Source organism: Pleuronectes platessa, chromosome 2 (genome assembly GCF_947347685.1).
Source record: "Pleuronectes platessa chromosome 2, fPlePla1.1, whole genome shotgun sequence".
Taxonomy (NCBI): Eukaryota; Metazoa; Chordata; class Actinopteri; order Pleuronectiformes; family Pleuronectidae; genus Pleuronectes; species Pleuronectes platessa.
In genome coordinates this window covers 6,449,940-6,468,404 of record NC_070627.1, presented here as the reverse complement: position 1 = coordinate 6,468,404, position 18,465 = coordinate 6,449,940, and the positions used below count along the sequence as shown (strand labels likewise).

The 18,465-nt window shown below is 41.7% G+C and overlaps 2 protein-coding genes across 2 annotated transcripts; one reads left to right on the top strand and one right to left on the bottom strand.

Annotated features, from left to right (window-relative positions):
• Positions 1–1,227: 1,227 nt before the first annotated feature.
• Positions 1,228–10,389, bottom strand: ilrun (inflammation and lipid regulator with UBA-like and NBR1-like domains). Its single transcript, XM_053436312.1, has 5 exons — positions 10,071–10,389; positions 7,669–7,823; positions 7,352–7,549; positions 6,829–7,133; positions 1,228–5,346 (listed from the first exon to the last, which is right to left on the bottom strand). The coding sequence occupies exons 1-5, from the start codon at positions 10,226–10,228 to the stop codon at positions 5,311–5,313; spliced, it is 852 nt and encodes a 283-aa protein (XP_053292287.1). The 5' UTR covers positions 10,229–10,389; the 3' UTR covers positions 1,228–5,310.
• Positions 10,390–11,774: 1,385 nt separating this feature from the next.
• Positions 11,775–17,332, top strand: snrpc (small nuclear ribonucleoprotein polypeptide C). Its single transcript, XM_053438908.1, is given in 7 exon segments — positions 11,775–11,854; positions 13,786–13,828; positions 14,021–14,129; positions 15,225–15,287; positions 16,155–16,222; positions 16,224–16,260; positions 16,782–17,332. Coding segments are annotated over 7 exon segments (450 nt in total). The 5' UTR covers positions 11,775–11,846; the 3' UTR covers positions 16,904–17,332.
• The last annotated feature ends 1,133 nt before the right edge of the window (positions 17,333–18,465 follow it).

Here is an 18,465-nt window from a genome sequence, read left to right as displayed (position 1 = left end):
GAGAAATCTAGTGGATGAAAAACATGTAGCGTGTCACTTTCTTTACCCAAACATGCCTTCATGTTCCCCACACATTGAAGTCATTGAGGTGAAGCAGTTAGAAAAGAGCTACAATGCTTCTCCTCATCAATGTGGATCGTACTTTTCCACACTGTCCCGTCTGTGACACCTTTGTTTTTCATTCCTTCACTTTTACACTCGAACTACAAATGTCTGTTGGACTCTGGCAGAGATGATGGGCAGTTAAAACAAACTTACTCAATTTCTAGGTGATCACTGATGTGATAGGAGCTCTGCAGAATCCACACTGAGTCAATATTGGTTCAGTTACCCTGTCACACGATGTCTGCACAAGGCCCACTCCAATAGATTCCTCACTGCGTCCCACCTGCATACACATGGGCATCGAGCACACGCACATACATGCAGGTTTTTCCTCGAGAGTGACCTGAATTCAAAATGGTAGAAATATCAGAAAACTTAATTTCAATTCAGTTTAAAATGGCATATTTGGAGAATGACTTGTACCAGTGGAGGAAATGGATCAGTGCTTCTCAGTGTTAAGTGTTTTCCCTGGAAAACTGGCGTTAAGCGTGTTATTTGTTTGGTCATGCAGTTGTATTACAAGCACCTCTGTGGAAATGGTTCTACACCCACTGGGTTCCAAACAGCCATATACCTGACACTGTTTTTTTTGGATTGTATCCACATCTCAGACTCAGAGAAAACTGACAGTTCAGGTCATCACATGGGTTGTAATGGCGACAAGCAACAAATGCAAATGTGCTGTTAAGATCTTTAGCCTGGACTTGTCGTTATGGTCTAGAATTCAGGGAAAGTTCACAAACACACAAACGTGAACCTCATCGCGATACTCAAGGTAAAGTCTGGGTGTCACCTACGTCAGGGATCCATCATCTGTGCTCTATAAATACCCTTATGTGTAGACATTAGATAACCGACAGAGCAAATTCAAACTTGGTGGACTAACATCATTTCCCCCTTTGTCGTCCCTACAGCTTTGTTACTGTACCTCGGCCTAACGCTGCATTTTAATTCTGATTCCCAGGGGTCTTAAAGTGGGACAATCTGTTACTTCTCACACCTGCAGACGGGCAGAGGGCCAAAGAACTGGTTGCACAGGTTTTTATTGAAACAGAAGCTTTTCAATTCGATGATGTTTGAGGAGTCTGGTGTAAACACGGCTCGTATTACAGAAAACACAACTTGTTCATGTTTCAGTGTTAATTTAATCATACAAATGCATAACTTTAGATACAGAGGGGGAAAAAAAGCTTTATTTTGACATTTTCTCTTCAGATAAAATGTGCTATTTCAGGACTATGTAAACTTTCATCTTATCCGCTCACCATGCCACCCTTCTCCAGTCCATACATCGTCACTAACTTAAACTAGAGAATGAATCCAGCAATATTCAAATTTCCTCACCATCCGTCACTTTCTCTCTCACACCCACACTAACACACACAGAAATGCACACAAGCAAGATCACAAGAGGAAAGTCTACACACACACACACACACACACACACACAAAAAGAGTGACATGACTCAACGAAGCAATCCAGAACAGTGTATACTGTTTGGGAGGAGGACTCTCCGCCGACTCATCACAGTCACAGACAGATGCAACACAGAATGCTGGTGAATTACACATGTACACGATCATAAAGGCAATGAACTCTCAATATAGAGAATTACAATTAGATGTTCATAATTACAACTGGGAGAAAATTTGATAACTTTAAATGCAAAAAAATTACGATTCTGTTTGAATGAAATATCCCCTCAGGAAATAAAAAAGATATTAAGTTTATCAACAACTTCTTCAATTTTATTTTCAAGCCAAAATACATGAGATTATTTATCTAACATAAGCAACATACAGCAAATTTGAAGTAAAAATTCTGGTGGGACAGTCAAATCTAAATAAAGAAGCCAATGGCTGGGAAATGATGAGAAATTAAGTTTGAACTCACCAATCAAACTGTCCGGAAAGGTCCCAACAATAAGCCAAAAAAAAAAAATCCTCTTTCGCCCTCATTAGCATTAGTGGTGGAGAGCTTTGTGCAAATAGCAATAAGAATACATCAGTGCTTATAATGCTGATGCAAACCCTTAATTTTCATATTAAAATTGTCTTACTACAGTCCAACTACAGCTTGTCACCTTTTCCTCTCAATGTTCTCAGCATGTCAAGTAAACGTTGGTCATTCCCCCGTGAAAAGTTGAATCGAAGAGCAACTGGACCTGGTTGATGCTTAAAAGACGTTTGAGCTGTCGGGCTTCTTCAGGTCTGACTGACTGCTGGAAAAACCTCCAGGGAGTCGATATCAAAGCTGCTGGTGTCTCTGAGTTAAAGTTCCTCGTCAGCTGAGGCCGAAGGTAAATAACCGTAAATTTGAACCAGTATTTGTGCATGTGTGTTGACACATGAAAACATACAAACTGGTGCCTGTAAAAGATGGCTCACTCAGATAACCAATCTAAAGTGTGTAGTGAGGAGTGCACAGGCCGAGAAAAACATGGAGGGTCAAATCTTCAGGTCAAGAAGCTGCAGTTATAATGGCTATGGGATGATCCTCCGATGAAAACAACATGCAGACAGGGAGGACAGGTAGTTTGAACATGGAAGGAAGGAGGCCATCAACGTCAAAGCAGAGAGGAGTTGGTGAACATCACCTAATCCCCGACCTGCACTCGTCTCCTTTCATCCCTTCCCGGGGAGATTTAACAACCTTTCCCACTTGGCCTCAGGGGGGACTTCAATTGCTCTAATGACTGTTGTCAAAGTCAGAAATGAAAGAGCTCCATTTGTTGAGCGGTGAAACGTCTGCACAACCGGTTCCAGTTGCCTTTGATTCAATTTGTCTCGGACCCTGTTCAGACCTGTTGTCAAACATCCATCCCGAGTGATCCCATCACAAGTAAGGGCACCAGAACGCCTCTGAGTCCAACTCTAGATCTGATCTATCTGCCCAGCATCTTTCCTCCTACTCGGCTGACTGACCTGCTTCACAATGAGCACTAAGTACAGGTCTGACTGAACCACCATGCATACTAAATACACTCAATCCACTTTCGGAGGGGGTCTGGGGCACGTGAGGACACATTGCAAGGCCCGGTCGGGAACAGGGCTCCGGATGCCCAAACCCTGGATGAACGAGAATCCTCACAGACAAGTTGGTCGTTTGAGTTTTAGCACCACCTGCTGGCTGTAAATGGGACTTTTTTTCCTTTTTTTTTTTTTTGCACCTACAATGCACAACGTGACAGCAAATAAATAACATCAGCAACAAGTGAGTCGGTTCATCCAAACGACGGAGAATAATTCAAATACTTCAGAGGTACACACAGCTCTCTCAGTTTCCACGTACATGTGTGAATAGACACGTCTTCCTTTGCCCAAGTAGTATACACCATTTAATGTCAGTTAAATCCAAAGAGAAACCATTAACATACATGCACACACGCGCACACATCTAGTACACACACCGTCGACTTCAGAGAACACAGTCACTCACCAGGCAAAATGGACTTAGATGGCTTTTTCAGCGTTCTCACATCTCACAGGCTCAAACTCGCTTGCAAACCTTTTTGCGCTTCAGCATCTATTTAAAGCGAAAAACCCACCCTTAAAAAAACTAAAACAGAATAAACAAAAAAACGCACACACACACACTGTCCCATGCAGTCTGAATGGAGCGGCAGACTGAGTAGTTGTATGACAGCACAGATTAGTGTCTCGGTTGTCAGGACTTTATCTTTGGAAGAGATTGGGTTCCTACACAGGGATCGTCCACATTCTCTCTGCAATGATTTTAGGAATCGTCTTTACATGCTTAAAATGTCATGTATGGAATTAGCGGCTGAGCGCTGGGACATTTTGACATTGATGAATATGGTGTTCTTTTTTAACTTCTAATAACCACACAGAGAGGAGCTGCTCAGTGTTGTAGAAGTCACAGGAAAGACTGGCACTGCTGTGGTGGTTTAAAAAAAAAAAAAAAAAAAAAAAGGGCAATGGTGAAATGTTTGGGTGATAAATGCTTCGGAATAATGTAAATAATTATTCTTAGCAACCAGGGTTCAAGGAGCTACTGGTTTAAGGATGAACACCAGTTACAACCGTAACTTCTGAGCCATAAATAAAATACATAGTCGGATATTGGTGGTGACATCCATTAAACTACAAGAATACTTGAAACATGACAGAAGAATCTTCCAACCTCAAAGTTTGACAATGTGCTAATTTATCATCTCATTCTGTACTAGATGGATCACAACTTATTTGAACCTTTTGAGACACTAAAGAAAATAAACCCCTGTAAACTTATATCAGATTTTTGGACCTGAAGGTGTCAAATTCCAGCAGCAACTGGTTCACAACAGATTGTTGATGCCCGTCGTGTCAGGGTCACCATTGTCAGCATCTAAGTTGTTCTTCCATGAAGTCAGCTCAAGGTGATTAAACCCACATTTTATAGATATACTGGCACATTATCTACCTTCACACACTCAAATCATCCATTTTCAGTCCAATGAGGTGAAAGCTTGTAAGAAATGTATATACTGTAAGGAGATGCTTCAAAAGCACATAGATTTATCTGGAGCTTTTCTGTTGTGGTCTTTCTTGAACTCAGGCATTTCCATGTGGCTGGTGTGTGAGGTCAGACTCGTTGTCACACCAGCTGTTTAACGTCCCACGTTAATCCCCGGGTTTGTGTGTGAAAGTTGTGTAAGGCTGTCGTCCAGAGAAGACCGGCAATACTCCACATACACACACACATACTCATCTATTAAAAAACCCGCATGTGGTGAGTAAAAGATCACACTTCTCCCACAAAGGCCTCAAAATCATGTTTTGTACTGTGCGCCAACGACTTCCCAAACATGTTCAGATCTGTGTAGGAACCCTGAAGGGACGTGGGAAAAGGTTGTTTAAGGTTGATTTTCCCTTTAATGAGCTGTGTTTTACAGTGTAAATAAAAATAGTTGTGTGTATCTATCTTGAAGTTTTTTTTTTAAGCATAAAATGAAGCATTCACACATGCGAATCCAGGTGTTGATGTCAGGTGGGGATGTTTCACTGTCGCAGATGCAATCCATCACCTCACTGTAATTTGTGTTTCTGTGGAAAAGGGCAATGGACAGGGGAGAGGGTTGTCATGAGTCAATATAAAACAACTGTCCACTCCCCCCCCCCTCCCCCCCTCCAACTCCTTTAAGTTAAGGACTCCCAAGGTGTTCAGCTCATCATCCATCATAGAGGGGGGATCTTTCTGTTATTCTAGCTCTGTCCAAAGGGAAAGGGTCCGTGAATACCCTGGAAAAAAATAGAAAAACAGGTATTAGTTTATAAATTAAAAGCTTTTTTATTACAGTACTTATATTTTCAGATGTGAACTCCAGACTCTAGATGTTTTTTCAGGATCAGACGCGTTCAGAACAACAGGAAAATGTCCGAAACACTCAGGAGAGGGGTTGTTTCTAGAGCCATCAACCCCTACGTCGGCCCTAAACTCTCAAATATCAATCTTTTCCAAGTTAAAATCATTGTCCATGTCTTCTACGTGTGTGACAACTCTTTTTCAGATTTTCCAGACACTCTACTTGGGAGCTGGCGGGTAAAGTTCCAGAAAATGGTTTCTCCCTAATACAATGCCCAGAGTTCAGTGCATGCCTGAAGGCAGCTCCTCAGTTTCTGGGCAGGGTCAACCCTTTGTTACTTTAGGGAGGCAGCTCTGTCAATGTCCTTTAGAATGAATGATATATCCAACTGGCCTGACTGGCTGATGTAGGTTAAGTGCTTCTCAACAGACCAGTTTATCCAGCACGGAGAGAATAACAATAATGTGGCCAAACCCGACTGATTCAGGTCGGTGCAGTGACAGAGGACTTTACCTGGACTGAGGAACGATGCATATCCCAATAAAGAAGCAATGCAGAGAAGAACAGTGGAACAACTTTTCTGCTGGTCCCAGTGCACGATTTTAACAAGAGTTTAAATCCACAACCACACGAGCAGCATCATTTGACTAAAACGATAATTGCACTTCACAAAAACAAAATGGGTGAAAGCGAAAAAGAGATGGTAATGGATTAACAGGGATTCTCTTTGTTCCAGAGCCATAATTTCTGAAACAATAGTTAGTTGAGTAGAAATTGTCCCAGGATGAAGTTAGGTATCACCAAGGTTCTGTAGCTTCATCCTCTGGGGGACCATGACTCTCTGGACCAAATTTCCTAGCATCCCCTCTTGTGGTTGCATGTGGTTGCACATGCATGTCCAAGTGTTCATCATTGTTGGTGACAGGAGCAACTTCAAACCTTAAACAGTCTTTTTTTTTTCTGCGCTTCAACTGGTCCAGAAATGAAAATGAAACAGATGGAACCAAACAAACTAAGAAATGTCAGTCATTTGTTTGAAAACATTAGTTTTTTTCAAAAATTAAGGATTCTGTGTTAAAGTGTGTCGCCACTTGATGTAAACGTTCTGATCCAGACGGTCGCTGGTTCTAAATTAACATATCGATGTATACTGGGCATGTGCATGTCACTGCTCTCTGGTTTTGCTCATTCTACTCCAAGATGATGTATTAAAAATGTCAAACCTAATTGTACGGGGTCAGCCCTGAAGGAAGCACACAATGTATCGCAGCAGCCAGGGGAGACACATACTGGGAATGGACGCTTGTATTTTAGATTGCAAGCTGCCCGAGGAACATGGCATGTCCCACTGTCATAGGACAGGGAAGTGGAGAGTAGTTGTATGGAGTATAACATCTCAAATGTGTTGAATACATACCTGACCATAAGTCACAACAGAAAGATTGGTTTGGAGTCCATTTGAGGCCCTATTTACAGCATTATGAGACAGTCCGTTTTGATCTTGCTGGATTGGCTCCTGTGTGCGTTCCCACCCCCCGCCGGGTTCTCTGAAGCTGTCGTCGGTGGCGTCGTGCTTGTTCTTCTGCGGCGAGGCGAAGGGGTTGAAGTCTCCCTGCACGTTCCGTTGGGGTTGGGTGTTGAACTCGGTCTCAAAGGAGGACAGCTGCTGGGTGACGCCAAGGAGACCTCCGACTTCTACGCTAAGGATCACCCAGATCACATCTGTGAAGACAAGCAGCACGGGCTTACTACACGATGGACACAAGATGATTTATTGTATATTTGGGGTTGAGTTAGTTACACAAATGTATACATTTTGGGACTTCACATTGAGCTCAGAGGAATTTTGTTGAAATTGTAAATAAAATATATTCACAGATGAATAGAAAGGGAATCACAGTCCTTATAAAGTAGCTGATTAGAAATTATTGATGTCTTACCTCCATAGAATAACCCAGTGGCCGTACACATCCTCCACTGACCCTGGTACATGCCAGGAGTTGTGGGACTTCGCATCTGCACACTTACATCTGATATTTCCTGGGGGTCTAGAGACTTCACCATGACTGTGTTCACGTGCCCAAACTGATCCCCACCGATGTACTTGAGACAAACCCCAGGCGGCCACGCCTCTGCACCTGTCACACACAGAGATAGGTGCAATTAAAAAACACAGCTCAACAACAACACTGCTTCACGGTTGATGCGACACAACAGTGCACAGAATTAGACAGTGTGCATGTAATATAATCCATACCCGTGTTCTGTATCCTCCAGGTCTTTGTGAACGGTGTATCTGGAGGAACGGACTCTCCTTCTCCAATTGTCACATCTTCGACAAAGGACATGGATGGTGTGTTGACATTGGGACTTTCAAAGTCATAATATGCACCGATAGCAGCCTGGAGGTTCCTGTGTGAACAGAAAGGGAGAAAACGCGTTATCAAGAGTTGACATTACCAAAGTAATCCTGGTCACTTTGACCGGATACTTGCTGAGTCAGGGGAATGAACTCTGCTCTGTACAGCTGATGTCGTCTTTCTAATCGGTTTCCTCACAAACTACTGAAGAGCATAAGCAAATATGACAGTCCACTCGTCTGAGACTGACAGTTAAAGAGAAAATACACCCAGGAATATAATTATAATATTAATAAATGTATTATATGGCCATGTTCTATTTTGTGAGTCTCTTGGGCTGTGGGAAACTATTATGAAAATCTAAAAACATTTCCTTCAGGGATCAAGAGCAGTGATACTGTTTCATAAAGCAAATGCCAGATATTTCCAGGGGAGCTTCATGAAGTGGGTGGACACGCAAAAGCCCTATAAAAAAAAAGAACAGACAAAACAGAGATGCATCTAAAGCCAGAATATCTTGACCTTTCAGCAGCGAAACTAGTTTGAGCTCAGTGTTGTCCAATCACATCTGAAAACCAATGGGTGCATGGTTCCTCTAAAGTCCAAGGAGTGCACACTTTAGGTCAGGCTCTGTCCGAAGGCATTTACAGAGCTACAGTCGGTTGTACACATCAGAGTGATGGAAGTTGGTTGCGTGAAAAAGGATGGGTCTGGACTTTGCTACATACATAGAAAGCAGTAGGGGAGTGTCTGGGTCAGATGCATTCACAAAAAAAAGGAAAATATCCCTTTAATTCAGGTGGAAGCTTCGGTAGAGCGTGTAGGAGGCAGGACATGAGGTAAAAATCACATGGAAAAACTCCAGGTTTTTGTTTTCAACAGAGACAACGGCTTCTGACTTTAAAACTATAAGGCATTATCTTTCCAATGTGTACAGCAGCTCTTTTCATCCTGAGATAATGGTATTCTTGTTTTTATATTGAGATTCACATCTGACGCATGTTTGAAACACCATCAACACGCCCACTAGGTCACTTTGAATATTCCAGACATTTTCCCATGGAGGAAAAATCATGTCAGGAGCAACGGATTCGTACGTTTCCGTTCTCACATATGGAAAAATCGCAGAAAAAGATCCGGACTTCAGTTCAGCCTAGGTCGATTGGAAAGCTAGTTGTTGCAGTTAGCTTATACAAACAAAATAAGAATGCTTGAAATGATGATGGTGCTTGTTCAGGGAAATTTGATGAAAAGCAGGTTAAAACGACCAGGTGACAAAACAAATCTTGTGGAAATTCTGCTGTAAACCCTCACTGATGTGAACCGAGAGTGTCAGTAAACCACAAACTACATCTCGTCCAATAACCACAAGGTCGAATGTACACGTCTCTGCAGGAGCTCCGACAAAAACTAAACATTTAACCATTAGACAGGTTGAATTTATTGCAGAGAAGTTGTAGTAGACTGTAATATTTTTACCTGTGTACCTACTTAATAAAAACTGTAAACGGACCCTGGATGTTGAGGTAAAGGCTGCGTTGTTTTTCAACCAATATTTCAGATTATATTGGTTATGGAAATACTCCAATTCTCCATCATTGAGTTAATCACAAACGTACATTACATTAGATCACCTCTCTGCAACAGTTTCATCAAAGGCTACAAATCAAAGCCATTGGTAATGTTGATTGATTGATTGATTGATTAATTGATTTCCGGAATCAAACCAAAACTGATACCATGTGATGTCATCTTTACCCCCATCGAAAAAACTGAACTATGGTGAAATTGGTGTTTGAGTGGTTTTCTCCCTTTGAATCGGATGCGATCACGGGTATCGATCCCCCGTCAGCTGGTTATCGGCTGATCGGGACCACAGTGACCACAGTGCCCACTTGTTGTCAAGCAGCCGATAGCCGCCGATCACGACTGGTTACGTCAGCGGAGTCGAGTCTCCCACTGAGGTTTAAACTGGCTCCGAACACTGTTATGTAACATGGCTGATAATCTACGCCGAGGGTTCCCTGCGCCTACATTAGCCCGAAGCTGGTTAGCTAGCTCCCTCTTTAGTGTTTAACATTCAGTCCAAAACAAACTTCCACTTCCGTGTAGCCGAGAAGCAACGGACGAGGAGCTACCTGCCATTCCTCCTCCCTGGCTCCTCAACTCGCGTGTCCGCCTCCATTGTTATTTTTGCTTTTAGCATCCACACGCATGCTAACGAGCTAATTAAAGCGTCGCGCTGCTGCTGCGGCTGCTTCTGCCCGACAACCCGGGGCCCGCGCATCCCCGCACTCACCAGTTCGTCATGTCCAGGAAGAAGGCGCAGCCGGCGGGGTTGAGCTGGAAGCCCAGCAGCCTCTGGAACTCCGAGATGAGGACGTCCTTGTCCGTGGTGCCCATGCAGCTGAACTTCTGCATGAGCTCCGCGTCCACGTCCATGTCGGTGCCCTCCATGGGTGGCGGTTGTCCCGCAGCGGAGACCCGCGGTGCGTGGGGCCGGGGAGGTAGCACTGGGACGGGGAGGGAAGAAGAGGACGAGAGGCGGGGGATGCCTCTCTCAGTTCGGTCCGAGGCCTCGTCCGGCCATAACAGCCAGCTCCACAACAACAAGCGGCAGTGCGCATGGCACCAGCGGGGGGACGGTATCTGACGCCGCCGCAGCCCGCGCGTCACCCTTCGCCAATCACAAGGTGGGCGGCCACGTCATCTGTTGCTATTTGCAAGCTCGCTTCTCATTGGGTCGCCAATTAGAGCCGAGCCGAGCCGCTCCGCTCCAGCCCCGCGCCTCAATCTGGGCAGGTTTCGTGTGGGATGATTGTATTTGTGCATGAAACATAGTGGATGAGGTCACCGACGTGTAGAAACATCGAGTATGTGCGCAGTTCTGTCCCGGCTCCGTGGGCTGGGTTCGTCTGCAGCTGGGCTTCAGGCTGCTGGAGACGTTTTTGTGGCCATGCTGCATCTTTTATACCGTCACCCTTCATGTCTCTGAGGTCATTTTGTCATAATTTTCATCTCATTGGTCATAGTGCATCTTACATGATAGCCATGTAGCATCTCTCTGTGGACATTTGCATCCTTCTATCCTCATTTATTATCTTTTTTGAAGTCATCTGGCATCCCTGTGTTCTCATTTTCTGGGTCCCGCATGTTCTCTTGCTTCTTCCTTTGTTATTTTGCATGTTCAACATCTCTCTATGGTAATTCAGTAAGGTTTTGTATTAATGTTTCATGTCTTTGTGCTCATCTTGTGTCTTCTTTTAGTCGCTTTGAGTGTTTTGGGTTCATGTAGCAGTCATGTTGTTTGTTTTGTAATCATTTTGTATCACCCTTTACCATTTTGTATCATTTTGCATTTATTTAGCATCTCTTTGGTCAATTTGCTGTTATTTATCATCTCTTCATGGTCATTTTGTATCTTTTGACATCCTTTTACATCACTGTATTGGTTCTTTTGTGTCTTTTTCTTCATATGTCATGTCTGAGATAGATGGATAATAAATATTGTAACTATCTTTACAATTATATACTATCTTTATTCTATATCCACAATGTTATACAGTGTTTATCAGATATTGTTTGTAACTAAATTGGTTGTAATTGTAAATAAAATAATGGGACTTGTTGAACCCACTTTATATTGGCCCATTCAAAACAAACTGTATGAAGGAGAGTGTACAGAATGCAAAGAGTGTCAATAGACTTTGAAAATATATTTCTAATGAATAAAGTTTGGATATTTTTTATATACATTCGTGTGTAAGAATATTTGTGCTACTTCAGGGGGAAGAAAACGACTGGAGAGCAACTTCCGCTGCTCGTGTCCTTCGTGATAAACTTTCAAACTTCATCTTTCTTTGAACAATTATTGCTTTTTACTGTTATAATCTTTTTTTAAAAATCTAAATGATTTTTTTTTGGTCCAAAACAAACATAAACATTTAGGTCACACGCTGTAATCAAGCTTACAAGACGTCCAGGCGGAACTGAGTGTTTGTAGAGCTCATATTCGGCCGGAACATTTATCCGTAACACACCGGCGCCGCGCTCTCGACGGAGCTTATTCTGAAACATGCCGAAGTAAGTACAGACATTATTTAATCTCTGTGTCATCAACCTCTGGTTCACACTTTCTGGTAATGTTAACAAGTGTTAGTTCTTGAGTTAAATACAGAATCTGGAGGAAAGAGACTTTACAAAGTAACCAAACAGACCCGTTTGTTTCTTGCTTTGTTCGGGGTGCGGCTATGTGCTGGAGCGAACCTCGATTTAGCAGCGAACCAACAACCTCAAGCACCGTGACATTCACTCGCGTTTTACTCCTCAAACACGACATTTACGGCGCCTGTTATTTACCAGACCCGCTCATAGAGAACCAAGACTCGTGTAGATGAGAAAAGAACCGAAGATTCACGTAGATTTAGTCGCATGTTCGGGAGTTTTCCGAGCCCATCACATCTTCATTCATCTTCCAGCAAATACACCCGGTTCAATTGGTAGTTTGATTTGGTAAACTCGGTTAAATACACAATACAGCGTAGTACCACAGCTCTACATTTAATTTTTATATACAATATTTATTAAGTAATACTGTACTTTGGGTTCAAACAGTTTGAGGCGTTGATTCAACCAGGTTGTGATGCTGTTGAACTGATAAATGAATGGAGAGAACAAAATGGTAGAATCGTACTTCAGTAAACTACAAACAACAACTTCTGAAATGACCCTAAAGTTGAAACAACACCTCCACAACAGTGTCAACAAACACCAAACGTTTAAAACATTGGAAAGGTTTATTTTTCCTGCAGGAAAGTTGTACTGGGCTGCATTAGTTTTTCGCTGTGTGTTCTTAATAAACAGCAAACTGACTCTCACGGTTATTGAAACCCTTCAATTCTCCATCATAACTTAGGCAAATACATCAGTTGATCATAATCAGACTTTAAGTTTCATAATAGACACTTTCCTTGTTGTTCTCTCCGTCACAGGGTTAGATGGTTTTCCTCAGCCATCTCGTTATATTCATTCACAAAGTCCAACTTCAAACGACCTCTCTTTGCTATTTACAATTTACATCTTATATCTACAGATCACTAAGACACTAACTCCCAAATCTTAGATATTCTATATACATTAAATAGTACCATACACTCCCATTAGACTTGTCAGAACTGGTTTCAGGTACTTCACATGGTTTTGGCTGAAATGCAGCTTGTTTGTTCCTCTCGAAAAAGAAACATCATATCAAATCTGACGCTAGTTTTACATTATTTGGACTAGAGCTGCAACAATTCGTCCATAAACAGAACATTTATTAACAACTCACATTGGATTTTATGTGTTTGTTCGTCGTAGATGGCATTTGGAGATATGAACCTCTGGGAGAAATAAAAACAAATCTGTCGTTTTATCGATAAATGGAGAAAGTAATATGCAGATGAATCATTAATGAACTATTGACCATTAAAGATGGAGTAAGACACAAGACGACATCACCTTTTAACTTTGCTCCTAGATGAATGTTTTATCTGTGGTCGTCACGTCGGGTCTTGAAATCATCTTCCAAGCAGCTGCAGCATCACAATAAAATAAGTAACTGGGAAAGTAAGAAAATAGTAGTTAGGATTTTTACTCTGAATAAATCAATTTTCACTTTTCAAAACTAATTATCTTTTAAAAGTGAAAGTAGGGAGACTGGAAAGGTTAGAGAATATTGTAATTTCATTTATAAAAGCGTCGTTCGAGAGCTTTTTATTTTACATCTGAAATGAACTGCAAATTCTTGCAAGATTGTCTTTTTGCTTTTCTCCAAACTAGCCCATGAATTGTCTTGTACATCTTTTGGTGCAATACATGCATCTTATTTTTATGGGACTGTTTTTACTAGTTTTACTAATCATTTCACCCAGACAGGCCTATTCAATGGGTTTTACATTTTTTTGTTTTTAAAGCATATTTAATCTGAATATGAATCAAATCAGAATCTCATTAAAATTTGTAACTCTCCACAGGTTTTATTGTGATTACTGTGACACCTACCTCACACATGATTCGGTAAGTTGGTCAACTTTTATAACTGAGTGAAACGTGGAGTTAATCCCAGTGTCCAGTCATAAAGTGAGAAAAATGTAAATCTATTTTGATTTATGGTTTTTCTGTTCCAAATGAAATTGTCGAAAAAGCATAAATCACTTCATCCGCTGTTGTCCTGCGGTTAAAAAGCCATTCATTCCTTTTCCCCTGCAGCCATCGGTGAGGAAAACCCACTGCAGCGGCCGAAAACACAAAGAAAATGTAAAAGATTATTACCAGAAGTGGATGGAGGAGCAGGCTCAGAGTTTGATCGATAAAACAAGTAAGCAAACTATTATCTCAGTTATCTGAGTGAATCTAAGGTGTTTGCTCATCCAGAAGATACATCTGTTCTCAAGGAAATCTAAAGGGGAAAATGTTCTAAATAGCCCAGGTGCCTAAAATGTGTTGTTGAGGTTAAAACCCAAAACATGGAGGGAATCTTTAGGGCCTTTACCTGAGTTTTCAAGCAGTTGATCATTTGGGATACAGAGCTCACAGGTGCTGCAAGACAATCTTAATATGAAAGTGACCTCTTGTGGCAGTCCCACATATTACAGCTGATTCCTGTAGTCCTGTTCGCACGCCTCCTCTAAGCACAGCTCATCATGCTGCCCTTCTCCATATTTAGTCCTATGTTTAGATGAAGACTATAAATTTCATGTTGGAGTAAATCTCGTTTCACAGCCCACTCGAGCCATACTTGTGCATGTGTGTGGGATATCCAAGCTCCATGCTTTAACAGTGTACTGAGTATACTGTCTTATTTGGGGGGGGGGGGGCCCGGCCCTCTGAGAATACAAACCACTAATCCATGCAAGTGCTGCAAAGCCAGTTTGATGCTGGAGAGTAGTGTTGTCCAGTGTGGTGCGATGTGTTGTTTTTACAGACGGGGACAGTTAATGGAGAACGGCCATCTGATTCCCTGTAATGCACCAAAGTCTCTCTGAAGATTACAATTAACATCATGCATGACTTAAATCGTCAAAAATAAGGACTTAAAGTCACATATTCTACCATTGCTGGCCATAACTCCTCCAATTCAATTGTCATTGCTGCTCCCTTCATCTCTACCAGACATTTTCTTATGTGTAAATACTTGTAAACACTCACACACTTTTACATCATGCTAAAAACAGTTTCTTCTAATCAGTGTTGTGAATATAGCAAACTCAATATTGTAGTGGACAGTCTTCATAACAGATTTTGGACCACATACTTTATTTTTGACCTCATTAAAGAGCCCATCTTCATATTTAGCTGTTTGAGCACCAAACAGGGAGAATTTAACTCCTAATGACCATAACCGCAATATAAAAGTTGTGTGTTGTACATGAAATATGTTTTCTAATGTTTTTTTATTCTTTCCTTCCAACAGCGGCTGCGTTTCAACAAGGAAAGATTCCTCCCACGCCGTTTCCTGGTGGTCCTCCTCCTCCAGGTGAGTCAGCCTATTGTCTTCAACATCTGAGTTAATTTAATTTACTGTAGCACAGACCCTATTAGTTTTATAGTTTAACTCAGTCATAAATTCAAATTGAATTAAGCTCTCAAACCAATGGATATAATGGAAAATATTTTCATTCTACAGCCTGGTTGTAAAAATAAAACCTAAGGAGTCTGGGTTGTGGAACATAACATTTAATAAAACTGTTTCGTGATTCCATTCCATTAAAATTCAGTTTACAGTTTACACGACTAAAGACAAAACAGTAACGTTGGCGTCTCTCTAATCAAGCTAGACAGTGGGTCTCCTGGGTCTGGCTCTGTTTAGCTTGCCGGCCACTTGCAGCTCTGCTCTGTAACTTTGAGCCCGACTGTGATGATGCCACACAAAGGTTTATTGTGTTTGATTTGTTGGAGCAGCTGAAAAAACGCCTCAGCACAGAAAAGATCCGTTGCAACAGGACTTAAATTACTTGCTGACATCAAACAGAGAGAGAATTGAACACACGTTTACCTGATCGCTGTTTCACGGATTCTCTTTCATTGTGTGTTCTTTTCCTTTTTATGACCAGAACGAGTGCTCTGCTTCATCCTCTCATCCAAGTTGTAAACATTGACACTCGCTCTGTCACGAGGGGGGAGGCAGGGCCCTGGTTTAATTTGCAGAGTCGTACACAACTCGTGTATCGAGTCTGAGTCACAGCCAATAACACAACGGCTACATTTACAAAGTCTGAGAGGACAATTCAGAATGCACTTCACTGGGATCACAATTAGATCACATGTGAATCTGATCTAATTCAGGTACTTACTACATTGGCTGAGCATCGACTGAGCACTAACATTTGTTGTCTTGTATTAGGTGGCCCTCCGCGCCCAGGCATGCTGCCCACGCCCCCTATGGGAGGTCCTCCTATGATGCCCATGATGGGGGCCTCCACCACACGGGATGATGCCTGGAGGACCAGGTAAGACAAGTTCTTCTTCCTCTGAGAAACGTTTAGAATCGCTTCATGAAAATTAATAATCAGGTGCTGAAGTTGCGACTTCTGATATTTTTGTTTTCATGAGAGAAATACTACAGCACCATGTACGGGGAGGATATGACATAATTGCAAAAAACAATTTCATAAGTAATCACTTGCCTTTTTAAAGTATAAAAACTAACTTCTAGTTCCTGATGCTCAGATTTGATTTCATACTGAGGTCAATTACATGTTGTTCTTTTGTTGGCTCTTTTGACCTTTCCGTAAGATTTGATCTTTTAAGCAATAGAATAAACTATTACTAAACAATTGACACATTAATCCATAATCAAAGTAAGTCACTGTAAACTGGGGCTAATCAAATGTGAGTTTTCAAAATTTAAGGTTTCGCAAAAAGAGGAAGAAATTTCCTTGTACTTCCTTTACTGTCACACTAAATAAAATTTTAATCATTTCACACTTCCGATCTAATTAAGAGATGTGGTTGCTCCTTGTCACTTTAGGAGGCATGAGGCCGCCGATGGGAGGACCCATGCAGATGATGCCAGGACCACCTCACATGATGCGTCACCCCCGACCGATGATGATGCCAGTCAGGCCGGGCATGATGCGCCCAGACAGATAAGAGCGAGTGGATCTCCTCCGTTCTTTGTTTCCACGAACAGACGCGCGGCCTAGCGAGGACACTTGGTTTAACATTTTGGGTTTTTTGTCGAGACGACTTTTTAATTTTTCAAATGTCCATTTTCTCCAGCCTTCGAAGCTGAAGTCCCTGAAGTGATTATTCGTTTTTTGTATAATTACTTTATCTTTCTGCTTGAATCGTGGTATTTATTAATATTCACCTCATTAGAATAATTCCACACCCCCTTTTTAAAAATGTACTTTAATAAAACATCGTCCCCCCTGTTAGTATCAAGACCAAAACGACCTCCTGTCACTCTGCTACGCTGCGTTTTTGATACAATTTTTTATTTGTCTTTTGCTTTGTTTTAGGTTTTTACATGTTTGTGTTGTATTTCATTGCATCGAGAAATAAAACAGTGATTTCAAACCTGCATATTTTTACTTTGTATATAAGGTTTTTCAGCAGGCTTACCCAAAAAACTACCAAACATATTTCCACTTAACTTGGTTGAACAATGGAACATGGGACAAGTACGAATTTTTTTTTGTAAGGATCCCTGAAGTTTTTTTATCTTTCCTAAACGTGACATGTTATATTTTCTTCACAGTTTTCCCTGGGAATAACTCATGGGTCTCGTGGGACATATTTACAAGACTGATATTTAAATGTGTGTGTTCAATTTGGTAGTTTTAAATCTTTTAACAGTTCCTCACAAGTTGTTTTCAGTTTCAGGCTAATTTCAAGCCGTCGTATTTAAAATTGTGACGGCACAAAACGTACTCTTACCTTAATCGAGTAAAATGTCCTCAAGTGTAGCAAAACTAAGGAGAGTGCAAAAAATTTAATTTCTTGATTTCTGAAAATATTAAGCTGATTATTCATCAAATTAAATTTTTATTTGTATAGCCAACACTCATAAATTGAAGTGTATACCTTTTTTTAAGTATTTTTACACAAAAGTAATCGTCTATTCCTTCCTTGTAATCGGAGGTTGGTGAATTCAAGCTTCATAAATTTGGGTGATCTGAGGTCATCACTGTGTGAACCCCCCCACGCTGCCACTTGGCGTCTTCTTAAGTGAATCTGACATGTTCTGCCGGCTTAAAGGTGTGAATGAGTTGGTCGAGCACGTTCCGCCCGGTGACAGCCTGGCGATCTGGACAGGCTGGAACCTTTCAGCATCCCCCCCCCCCCCCCCCCCCCCCCCGCAGCCTGGACGATACAGGCGGATAAAGCAGATGGATGTTGGACCCTCATTAGCTCATTCGGTCGGGCGTGATGTGAGGAATTACAGCTGTTACGTAAGAATGTGACGCTGACAGTGAATCGTTATCTCAGCTGACATTTGTGTTGAACGGTGCCTTGAAATAATTAACCGCTTCTCTCCCGGAGCTGGATCATAAACTTCTGCATCCACCTCAAACATCTGCCTCGGATGATTAGGAAAACGTCTCAACAGATGGCGCTAGAGAGTCACGCTGCTCTGCACATTACACCCTAGGACAGTGGAATGATGTGTGCTTATGAGCTTCCATGCACTGTCAAATGTCTTTGTATCT